The sequence below is a fragment of the Athene noctua genome, chromosome 1, assembly GCF_965140245.1.
Source record: "Athene noctua chromosome 1, bAthNoc1.hap1.1, whole genome shotgun sequence".
In the NCBI taxonomy this organism is placed as follows: Eukaryota; Metazoa; Chordata; class Aves; order Strigiformes; family Strigidae; genus Athene; species Athene noctua.
In genome coordinates, this window is record NC_134037.1 from 69916756 (window position 1) to 69929601 (window position 12846).

Below are 12846 nucleotides of genomic sequence, written 5' to 3' on the forward strand. Positions count from 1 at the left end.
TTGGACAAAACTGTCTTCCCTTCCAGTTCTGGTTTAAATATGCTTCATGAGTGCAGACTTCTATACAGTGTCCTCTTATGGCGGTCCAGCCTTTTCCTAATGAGAACTTCCTTCTGACTAGGTAATGCAGTGCCCCACACAATGATTCTTTTGTGAGATGGTAAAAGGCCAGCTAACACAAATGGCTTAGTGGTATGTGTAATAAGTAAGATGGTATGTGTGTGGGCCGGTAGAAATAGGTGAAAATTTAAAAACAAGCTTGGTATTCTTCTAATAATTTTTAAGCTTTCATTTTCAAACTACCTTTAAATGCCAAATTTGAGAAAGGTGGCATTTAACTAAAATAGACAACTTTTTTTTTGTAATTTAAATTTTTTAAAGTATCATTCATGTTTTATTTTACTTAGAAAGCAGCACTGCTTTTTAAGCAATGTCTTAGGTAACTCATATCAGATATGATAAACTTACACTTTTATTCTTTGGAAACAGCTTAGATTCTGTTATTTATCATTAGGACAGCAGAGACCAGAATGATGACTGGCAAATTAAGACTACTTGTGCTTCATCACAATAGGACAGAAAAAAAAGAGGAGTGCCAGGATTGCTGGAGTGAAACAGATAGGAGAGGTCATGATGGCAGACTTACGAAGTGTAAAGGTTTAATAGAAATGGAAGTTCTTCAAGTAAGTCTTATGGAAGGTTATTCAATTAGAAAAATATTCTTATGATTTCAAGTATCTAATAAATATAATCACCTTCCAATCATAAGACACTTTACTGGGAACTCCAGTACTGAAACAGGTAAAGAATATCCACTGCTCCTCAAGTACTGCATTAATAAAATGGAATGAAAACTCCATTTAAAAAACCACAGAATACTCGGGAGCTGTCATAGTAATTACAGCAGTAATAAAACAGTTACATGGGAACCTTATTTCAAAATAGTTCTTTTGGGAAAACTCTAAATTTTGAACAGTTGTTTATCCACAAATCAGAACACAATTTTATGATATAAAAGGATATTCCCTTTTGGCAACACTAAGGAATATACCTGTTTGAATTCCATCCTCCTCCTGTATATTTTTCCTACTGAGAGAATAACTTCTTTTAAGAAGAGGTGGGGGCAAAAAAAGAGAAAGGATGAGGAAATAATAATTTTTTCCACATTCCCTCAAGTAGTTCTGAGATGCTTTTTTCCCCACTCTCCATCTTTTCCTTCCCAACTATAAGAATAATCCCATTACCCGTTATAGCAATTTACACACTTCTTTGCAGCAAGTTACATACTCAGTATTTGATTCTGAAAAATGTTTGCAGCGACAGCACTGGCAAAAGCTAAAAAATAAGCTCTAAAATTGGTCTTTCCAAGAAATCCGTTATCTTTCCCAAGAAGATAAATTTGAACTTTGGCATCTGTTTTCCACTATCTAGATTCTGTGAATATTAGGAATTCTTCTATTACACAAGCAAGAACTGAAATTGTTGTGCTTGAAGAGTATTCTAGTTCCTTAGTATAAATATAGTCCATATTCATTTTTAATGTTTATTTAGAGTGTAGTGAGAATATGGATTCAAAATTTTCCTCCATTTAATTTCTTTATGGAATGTAAAGACAGGTTGACTGAAGATTTTCTTTTAAAATAATCCAGAGTACCATATCTGAAAGTAAGCAAACAGAAGAAATTTATATGAATTTAAATTCATCCATCTGGGATGGAGCTATCTGGGTCATCTAGAATCTAACAGTTTTCTTTCCTGTATTCTATGCACAGAATGGTACTTGCCCAAAGCTGAGTCCTGACTGGCTAAATGTAGTCTTCTTCCTGTCATGGCAATGACAGCTGGCTCCTGTCTCTGCACAATTAGTATACAATGTATACAAGCAATGTATACAAGCCATGTAGGTTTTCTTCCGGAAACCCAAAAGCCAGTAGAATACAGTTTTTGGAAAGCTATAGCAGGTCTATAAACTTTGGTGAACTACACATCTCAGACTTCATACAGCCATGAGAAAAGATTTCCTTCCCACAAAGTTCAGTTAATCTGGTTGTTGATCATACAGTTCCAAAAGCCTCAAGCCTACACAAAGAGAATACAGCATAAGTACAATTAGCTGCTGCATGTAGCATGTGTTGATTCCACTTCAGAACTCAAATCCAAACACTCTGAAATAAACAAAATGCTGCTAATTATACACAGACACCTTTTTATCTTAACACATAAATAGTATAACAGCTGTGGTCAGGATCTGCCAAAATCTGGTGAAGGAAATTGATCTTACTGTACTGACAATCAATGAACTCATCCCTATATTTTGAAATCCTGCTTCTTCTTAAAATAATCCATACCAAAGAAAATGTGCATGCTTCCAGAAAGTAAACACATTCTTCCTCCTCTGAGAGCAGTTTTCAGAAACTGAGCCATTTGGACAAGATTTTTCATCACAATGAAACCCTTGGATACAAACAACCACTGAAGCACGTATGTATTTAAAAACAAACCTGTTACTTTCCCTCTCCTAAAGGCTCATAAAGGCCTAAAATAGTGAATACTAGTTGTTCCTAGTTTTGTTTTACCTTAACAATACTTCTTTGTCCAACAGATCTCTTAAGTGGAAGATACAGCTGCATGATGTGCTTACTGACTCTTAACAGTTAACCAGTAAGAGTAAACTAATGGCATATTGTTGAAATTTTGCTATTTTGACATGAATTCTCCTATCATTCCCATTTATTACATGGGCATGGTTCACAGTGTGATTTTGGTGTGTACAAACTACGTTTGCTTTCTGAGTAAACTAAACTAGAACTTTGGCTCCATGTGTATAGCAAATGAACTCTACTCCATAACATGGTGTCAGAGTCTAAACAAACGAGTTTGCCCCTCAGCCATTTTCACCTGTGTTTTGTGGAGGACCTACAGTCTAGAGAACCAGACAAAACCTAGTCTGAACTAAACCCCTCAAATTCACACTCTACAGATGCAGAAGTACCTGTAACAACAGCTTTAATTCAGTAGAAGCAAATGAATGCACTAAATTATTTGTCACAGTAAACAAAGCCTAAGACTGTACTATAGTACATCAAGGACACCACAGATATTTCTCCTGTGCTTGTATTAAACTGTTATCTGTCTTTTTAATTATATGAGTTAGGATTCCTCTGAAATTGCTTCAGAAAACAGGATTTCCATTGACTATCATATCAAAGCAGATATAGTAGCCTTCAGTAAACTTTAGTAGCTTACTTAAAAATAAGCAAACAAAACCACTGCTTGTGAAGCAGCTCTGCAAACTCATCCTGCTTTCTTGTCCAGATAGCACATTTTAGCTATTCAATATATTTGTAGCTGTAGAAATTCCACAATTAGAATTTAGTTAACAATTCTCTTGATAAATGAGGCTGATCAAAATCCAGTTCACTCTCCTTTGTGTTGGCTTTACATAGATAAAAAAATAGTAATATTTTATTACTGTTACTGAAGAAAAATCTTTCCAAGACTGCATCAACTTATGAGATAGCATATTAACATAGAGACTTATCTGACTCCTTTACAATATAACTAACAAATTCAGTTAAACTCTGAGGGTGTATTACTTCAAAAGATGCACAGCTGTAGAACCTTTGCAATATCCGCTTTCTTGCCAAAAACACTTAAGAAAGTATTCTCTTGTGCACAACAGAGACACTTCTACCAGACTTACTGAGAAGTATTTACATTAGTAACTATCACTCTCTAAGGCCAGGATTTTTACTGTCTTTCTTGGTGAAGAAATGATCAACCATCTCTCCACAGGAATCACTGCAATGTCATCAGACATTACAACTCCAGAACAATTACTGTGGCAAGATAGGAGTAACTCCTCCCATGAGCAGAGCAGCACACTGCCTTCACACAGTACATGCACCCTTGGGAGGAAAGTGAAGAGACAACAGACCTTCAGTGTTACCTATTTGTCTCTCTAGATCTGCTGCTTCATCTGGTGTTGCGCGTGGGAGGACACCAGGATCACTGAAACTAGTACGCAGCAGGGTCCCCATCACGAAAAAGAAAAGAATCCCACCAATTGCAGGTATAGCAGGTGTAATCTTCTCTGACAAATATGGACAACTGGAAAAAAGAAAAAGATTAAACATAATCAATAACACACAGTGCAACTTGCTCTCAAAGATTGTTTAGCATTATAAATTCATACAAAGAATTAAATTTTCTTCTAGTGATATATTACTTGTCTTGGAACGTTTATTGGAGCTGAAATTTCTGTTTATGTGTTCATGACACTTCTGAAATTTCTCATGATCTGTTTAATAAAGGTCCAAATAGCATAATAATGACCTCACTAATATGCAATACTCATTTACATAATAAAATATTTCTAATTCAGGGTATTATAAACTCATATATTTGTTCATCTACTGTCCAACTGCATAAAGTAAATTGGAGGGGGTGAGGGGAAGGGGAAATAACCTGACGATATTCAGCAATAAAAAGCAAAGCATATAACATCATGAAAGATAAAATAAGCCACACTGAAAAATGTAATTAAGTCTATAAAATTAATTTATCATCCATCACAAAGATGGCGCTCAAGAACTTACACCTGTGACACATTCCTTTAATAGCACTGGTATATACCCATTTTATAACAGCACTACTTTCTTAATCCATTTCTTGTAACTTGGTAAACTTGTTTACTCATTTACAAAGAAAGAGTGCAAATGACAGTGCAACACATCCGGAAATAAATAATCCAAGGGGGTCTAGGGCAACATCAACGGCCCATTACCAGCACCAAAAAAGGCTCTACAGTACCAGATTTACAATATACATGCAGGGATCACAGTTTTAGCAAATTTTCTTCTATGCTTCATATAGAATAAAATCAAAATGGACAGAAGCATTGGAATCTAAACAACACACAAATATAAGTGTCTCTTTACAGCTGTGCATAAAGAAGAGATATGAACATTTAGACATCACACAGTCTATCACTTCTGTTAATCTGAGTCACACAATAGCTCACTGTGTCATCATCTTAGAAAACACACAGGCTGAAGACTCTCTTCATAGCTCTTACATTAAGTAGAGGTTAGCAAAACAGAGATGGCTTCATGCATTTTGGATGTCTTCATGAGGTCATAAAATAAACCTAAAAACAACGTAAGCCAAACCCCACCAAGTTCTAGGCCTTAGGGCTTCATCTAAATCTTCTAGGTATCAATCAAGTATAATTAACATCATCTTCCCTGTTTCTGCTGCCTGCCTTAAATGATGATTCAGACAGAGAAGCTTTTGCACTGCAAGTCAGTTACCCTCACTAAGAACATGAACTCTGAGCAAGTGATGACAATGTCAGCTTCACTGTCCATCACTTTTGCCAACAGGATGGGGAGAGAATGGAAACACACTTCATACCAGCTACCACGTACCAAGCATTTATCTCCCTGAATAATCCTGTTAAACGTACTTGGCTGTTCCATCAAACACCACGGGTTTCATGGATGCAGTGAGTCCAAACGCATTACACGGCACATCGTATCATCACTATGAGCGGAATTCATCTTTTACCCTACGTGAATGTAATATTACAGGTGTAACAAGTTACAAAAGATTAAAAAGACAATGGTGTATAAAAAAAAAAAAAAGAGGCAAGGGGTAAGAGTTACTGTAGTTTCATATAATGAAATGACTGTTTAAGGACATGTAGGACATGTACTTCAAATGCACACTTTTAGAAAAATATGTTTCAAAGACCCAGATTTATGAAATCAGTGCTAACTAAAGGAAGCAGCAGCAAGACAGCTGGAAGATAAGCCTTGCTCCCTTCATGTCAGAGAAGTCAGAACAACCAAAGAGCAGCTTTCATACCACATAAATGTCCTACTGTTCAATTTATTTCTTGCCACAAAGGATTACTGAAATCAAAAATACTGTAATATGCTCAGACAAGAGTACAAATAGGCTGCATGAATGTATTTTTAAAAGGATTAGAGGGAACACGTACATTAATGAACACTAAATATAGCACAGTGCTATTATTTTTCTATTGCATTATTCATTACACATACCAAAGAAATTGCAACTGTGATGAAGTCTGTTGACCAAACAAGAGCTGTATGTGTGCAAAAGGTACCATGAGATAATCTCAGGGCAGGACAGCAGGCACAATTTAGACAGGCGCCCATTGCAAAGACAGCAATGGCGTCTGCCTACACAATTTAATTTCTCAGTGATACTCAGTGCATTCTCTGAAGGGCTGAAAAGCCATCATGACAGTGACATGTTTTAACAATTTCATATGGAATTGGTAGAAAGAAGAAAATCCTGTGGTGAAATACTGAGAAAGCCTTGCATTGCTGAAAAGTGATTACTTCATTCTAGTAAAAGAACATAAAAATGTCTCTCTCTGCCTTGCTGAACCAAGTACACCTGCAGTGAAAAAAACCCCACTCTCAGAACCCTGCACACCCTTCACCATAGGCAAGTGTAAGGTAATCTGCTTCACCTAAAGGTGTTTTCATGGTTTAACACCCTGTATTTTAATCAACTTTGACTTGCAATTATTCCAGCAATAATGCAGAAAAGACCGAAGATGTCAACTTTGGCAATAATAACCAACTAATGCTCCACCAATTCAGAAATTATTTCAAGCTCAGAAAGCGGTCCTTACAGAGATTCAGATTGTAAGCCTAGGCAGGACCATTCAATCCAGTCCAATTTACGTATGAACAGATGATACACTATTATATGGATCTGCAGAGAGCTCAGTCAGAACTGTCCTTTAGAAAGAACAATTAATTTTTAAAATTCCTGTCAATTAAATTAAGAAAACCCCACATATACCATATAGACCATTCTTTTTCTTCATGTCTGTATAAAAAAACAGCGGGGGGAAAAAATGTCTTAGTATATTCTGGGTTGTTTTAAAAAAAATCCACTAAAAGTGGCTTCAAATTTAAAATGTGGAATTTAGCTCAAAACTGTCAATAGATCTGCAGAAATACACTTGCATATTATATAATTTATATTTGCATACTTATAAAACAAATGTATTCGTACTGCTACATTAAGTCAAAATTATTTAAACAATTTGTTTTAGTGTTACTACTTTTAAATTTGTCAAATATTGTTCACAGAAAAAGATTATTCCTAATGTTTACTCAAATTTCTTAATTAATTTGCTTCAATTAACTTTGCATCCCTTCAGGCATCAACTTTCCTCAGATATTGCAAGAGATATCTTTTCTGGATGGTATTTTCAGTGAGTTTTTAAAGTAAATATTAACAGGTATTTCCTGACAGCAAATTTCAGAACTTTCATGCAGAGGACTGCCCATCTGCAGCACGATTTATGATAGAGCAGCACAAATCTCCAGAAAAAAATCTCTGTCCTTCTGCAGAGCAAACAGTGACACCTTTTAAAATCAGCACTTGGTAACTACTAGACATGAACTGACATCCTCAGTTTACATCTTAGACAAAGTAAAACTATTCTTCTTAACCAGCATCTGTAATGATAGCAAGTACTGACTAGGTCTGCGCCAGAAAACACATTTTTAGGAAGTATTACTTGACTATAGATCCCACTAAAAAATATTTTTGTGGAAATAGCTTCTTCAGAGAACAATGTTCTGATTTGCACATAGCAACCAGTAACAACCTGAAGTTTTGACTTCATCAATAGAGGGGCTTTATACAAATCGGCCCTGCTTTTTACTTGGCTTCTCAGTTGCCTTTTTGAAGCATCATGTGAACGTTTGCATGAGTGTAGGAGGGAAATAAAATAATCTGGAAGACTAGTCTGTCACAGCTAAATAAAATAAAAGCACACCAGCATTTACGAGATAATTATGAAGTATCATCTCCACGAACAAAAGATGCAGGAGATCAACAAAATTAATTCTTACCACCTAGCAGCCCTCAACTGTGTGTCTGTGCTCCCTGTGGCTACCAAGACACAGTAACCATACTGAAGAGCACACACAGTAAGAGTCCTACAACTTTCAAGCTCTTTTGTTAGAAAAGGCAAGGAGAGAAAAGAAGCCTCCTTAAGGCTTTTCCTGGAAAGATGAACTGACAGTTGTTGTTATTCACGGAGAGGAAGATACAGTAAGTGACAAATCTATCCAGTAGGGGTAATAGAGGTTTGGAGAGAGGCTAACCCTGTAGTTACAAAAAAACCTATTAGTAACAAACACAACCACTTACTAAAGAGCACAAATAAGACAGGGTTTTACACCTGTGAGAAATGAGACTCTTGCTTAACATTTACTAAACTGGCAGGCAGAAAACAATAGAAGTACAAATAATAGGATACTACATGTCAAGTTTTTCATCAACATAATACTCTTTGCAGCAGATATAAAAAAAATGTACTCTAGGAAAAGCATAATGTAAGTATAGTCGAACCAAGTAATGGAAGGAAAAAAATAGTTGTTTCCTACGTCAACAATTTAATCTATGTTTCTGTAGGTATGGCCTATTTAATATACAAGTAGCTATTGGCGATTATGTCCACAGGTGATGTCCAACACTAAGAGAGAAGGCTTGCACTGAGAACCGTGGGTTTGGTCCCACATGAATGAGACTCTGCTGCTTTCCTTAAACTAACCCAAAGGGTTTGTTGTTTGTCCTTCCACTCTTATTTATGGCTCCTCTCAGCTTCCCCTTCCTTTCAATTTCACTGCACCATTGCTCCAATTCACTTGGTCCCAAACTTCTGCCCTTATGCCAACACAAACCTTTGTCAGGTTCTTCTGCGAGCCAGGTTAGTTTACTAAAATGTATGAAAACAACACCATTTTTTGGGCTTCTCCTTCTGCCTCTTTAACAAATCAAATCTACACTTGGAAAGGAGGGTTGATATTAGCACCAAGCAAGAGAGACAGAAGCATATACAAAAACTAGAGGCAGAGGGAACCTGGGAGAGAGGGAGGAGACCCCCATTTCAGCAGCTGTCAGTAAGGTTTTCATTCAGACCACTAAGGTTTTCATTCTTCATACAACTACCTTTTTGAGAGGACCTTATTTTATTGTAAAGGTAAGGTGAGGAAACTCTTTAAGAAAGGTCTGACACAAGGAAAAAGTTACAATAAGAAACAACTTGCAGTGCATCAACCAGTTGATGGTTAATTCTTTGCTGTTGACACACAAAAACTGTGGTGTAATTTGAGTATAGATGAGTTCAAGTAATGTTACATGAAATGGCTAACAAGATTAGCTAGGGAAGTTCTACATTAGTTTCCTACATTTGCCTGATTGTTTTGTACAGCCTTTAATATGGCTATTAACATTTCCAAGAGATATTAAGAAAACAACAGACTAATTTCAATGGGATTTGGAATTTACTTTTTTAAAAAATCGATTTATTTCATTATTCTTTTTTATGTTTCACACTATTTTTAAAAATCATATACTCTCTCATTTCAGAATGGTGAGTTAGTTTCAAAAACTTGTTTGATAAAATACAGGAGAAAAGTCACTCTTCTCATACTTGCTTAATTTCAAATGCAGGACATTTGGAATGCTGCAAAGATGTGCAGACTACAGGAAACACAACAGCTAACAAAAGGCAGAATGACAGCAGGAAGGGAAGAATATTACCTCCTCCACAGTTCAATAATCTAAAATATTATACCCTTATCATAAATGCAGATTTACTGTATGGTTTCAGACAAGAAGCATTTAACCTTGCTTGAATGCTTTACTAGTTTATTCGATATTTTATAGTACTGGATACATCTTTCTTTTGCCTGTATTTGTTACATCACTTGGGGGTAACTCCACTTAAAATTAATTCTAATTAAAAACAATTTTTAAGTGGGAACACATATGGATAGTAAGTATATTGCATACATAAGTGTCCCAGCTTTTACCAGAACTTAAAAATTATTACTTAAACCAAAGAAGATTAACATGATGAAATCACACAGATTACAAAACAGCATGATCCTCAAACCTAATTAAGTACTTTAGAAGTTCTCTCAAACCTAGTACAAAATAAAATTAGCTTAGTATTACCCCAAACAGCAAAAGCTCAACAACTGGTCTTCAAAGTTTCATGTAAAAACCTGACAAAGTTTGTTCATTAAAGCTGATGTCAAAACACATGAGCAATTACTAAGAATGAAAGACTGCAGGGACCTGTCTTTCCCCTGCTCAAACCAGCAAGTGTTCAGTGGAACTCCTTCCAGCACTGACTCCATTAAATTGTAGTGAAATCGTTGGAATCAGAATTACACTGGCTGGATTTAGATGTAGGAGTTCAGATGAAGCTAAGCAAACAGTGTTGATTATGAAATTGTAGAAGATAATCACAAACTCCCTCCTACAAGTAAAGATCTTAAGGGTTTAATGCAGCAGATATGCAACAACCAAAGTAATAGCCTTACATGACCTCCCAACTTTTATTGATACATGAATTAACTCTGATGATGCACTGTCAAGCTTCAAAGCCAGGATAGATAAAATGCATAATGCAAAAAGAACTGTCTGCAAAACAGATGTGGTTACAGAAGCTCCTACAAGGGCAACTCAATTTTGCTCTGCTATACAGAGAAGGAACTTTTGTTTTACAAAACACAATTTCTAAAGTTTTGACTGCATCAACTGTTGGCCAGAAATTTCCAAGCAAGGTAGTAAGAAAATGGGGAACAGCTAATGAACTATGCATCAAGAGCCTGAATCTTACAAAATAATCAGGTTTTTTTTAATAAAGGCCAATGCAAGTATGACATATCCTCAAAAGACAAACTCGAAACAAGCTTACAACCCTGCAGCAAATCAAAAGATTGCTTTGTTGCAATTTCTGTTCACTGACTAACTTGAAAAACTAAAAATATATTTGTACTTTAATTCTCTAGTTTTACACACAGTGCAAGTTCTGGTTTCCATAGTAAAAGACTACTGATTAATGAATTCCACTAAATACACAAACTCGTGATTCCTTTTAAACAGCTCATATAGAACACTTTCTTTCCTGTTATGCGTCGTATTGCTTCCTTATTATTTCTAATTATTTCCTGTTATGTGATTTTATAATTAAACCATCAGGTTAATCCTAAGTACTTATGAGCAGAAATGAAAACTGGGACAAAACAAGCGGAAATGCTTTATGCCACAAACAAGTCCCTGAAGGAGTACAAGCTTCTAGGTGATTTTCCACAGGATTCTCTGGAAATCAAAACGTATACAAGTAAGGTGCTGCCAGAAAGCATACTTCAAGCTTTCAATAAGCAGCATTTTGTGTTTGCCCTGCACAATTTGTAAGGTCTAAAGGCTATATGTAAAGCCTAGCTAAGGCCTGTCAATGAAATCCCTACCCTTGGCCACACTCTACTGTCACTTCCCTTGTATAAGCACATGTGAGCTGGCTAACACAGTTACAACAGGAGTTGCTCTCAACATGTTCCCTTTTCTGAAAAAAAATAAAATAAAATCACTTTCTGTTTCATCAGTTTCCTTAACAAAGTTACTCACTGTATGATGTAATGATTGCCAGTGGACAGGTAGGAACACACAGAGGGCAGGATGAAGTTCAACTGTCATTTCCAGAGGCATTCAACTACTATGTGGATTTAGACATAAATTGAAATCCAACCCATAGTTACAGAACTTACAGAATCATAGAATCATCTAGGTTGGAAAAGACCTTGAAGACCATCTAGTCCAACCATTAAACCAATGCCAGAATTGTCCCAACAGATGCTCGCACACAATAGTGCTGAGCCCCTTCAATTGTCACCTCCACCTGCAAAGGGGATGTGGTTCCCCATGAACCTCAGGAAAGAAAGATTTCCTCCTTCTCCCATCCCAGCATCATCAGGATCTCCAGCCACATCTGGAAAGACCACAGGTTGCTGGGACCACATGGCATCATCCTTGTCCTGGCCCAAGTTGGCTACATACTGGTGACCAGAATGCAATCGACAACAGTAGTGGAGTGCAGAACAGTCCTGCTGAAATGAGGGCAAGGGGGTTTTCATGCTGCACCTCTTGTGCCCTCTGTAGACTCATCCAGCCACCCTACAGCCATCCATATCCATCCTGCAGAGCTCCACCTGGTAAATGGCCCCCACCACTGCTCTGGAAGAGTAGAGGTGATGCATGACCAACAGTGGGGAACCATGTGTGACAACAACTGTAGCTTCCCTGACACCAGTGTGGTGTGCCGGCAGCTGGGCTGCGGGATGGCACTCTCAGCCTATGGCAGAGCTCGGGCTCCATTTGGCTGGACAACATTCTCTGCAGTGGGACCAAAGCTGCCCTGTCTGAGTGCCTGGCCAGACCCTGGGGTGTCCACAGCCACGACCACGGAGAGGATGCCAATGTCATGTGCACAGGTAACATCATGCTTGCGTACCAGGAGAAGTTCAGTGGAGGATGCTCTGCTCCAGGGATTTGTACTGGTTTCACAGCTGCAGTCAAGGGCTGGGCAGCAGACATCTAAGGTGGGTGACCCTGTCCCCCTTGTCCCAGCTCCAACAACATGCCACTCTGGCACTCTTTAGCGCACAGGCCACAGAATCATCTAGGTTGGAAAGGACACTGGAGATCATCTAGTCCAACCGTTCCCCTAGCACAGTTCCCACCTACAGCATATCCTTAAGCTCTAAATCGACCCTACTCTTGAACACCTCCAGGGATGGGGACTCCACCACCTCCCTGGGCAGCCCATTCCAACACCTAACAACCCCTTCTGGAAAGAAAGGCTTCCTAATATCTAGTCTAAACTTTCCCTGGTGCAGCTTGACGCCATTCCCTCTTGTCCTGTCGCTTTCTACTAGGCTAAAGAGGCTCAAACCCTGGTCCGTGGAAGTAAGGAGCAGCAGGGATAATAGGAAGGGA

General features: G+C 37.6%; 1 protein-coding gene across 5 annotated transcripts in view; it reads right to left on the reverse strand.

Annotated features, from left to right (window-relative positions):
• ZDHHC14 (zDHHC palmitoyltransferase 14) overlaps window positions 1-12846 on the reverse strand; it is a 115687-nt gene that overhangs the window by 48859 nt on the left and 53982 nt on the right. For 3 of the 5 annotated variants that reach the window (XM_074896511.1, XM_074896509.1, XM_074896508.1), the window contains one exon: window positions 3938-4110. In XM_074896511.1, the coding sequence (XP_074752612.1) occupies window positions 3938-4110 (173 nt within the window). The remainder of the gene's footprint in view (window positions 1-3937; window positions 4111-12846) is intronic. The other 2 variants (XM_074896512.1, XM_074896510.1) reach the window with 1 other exon arrangement.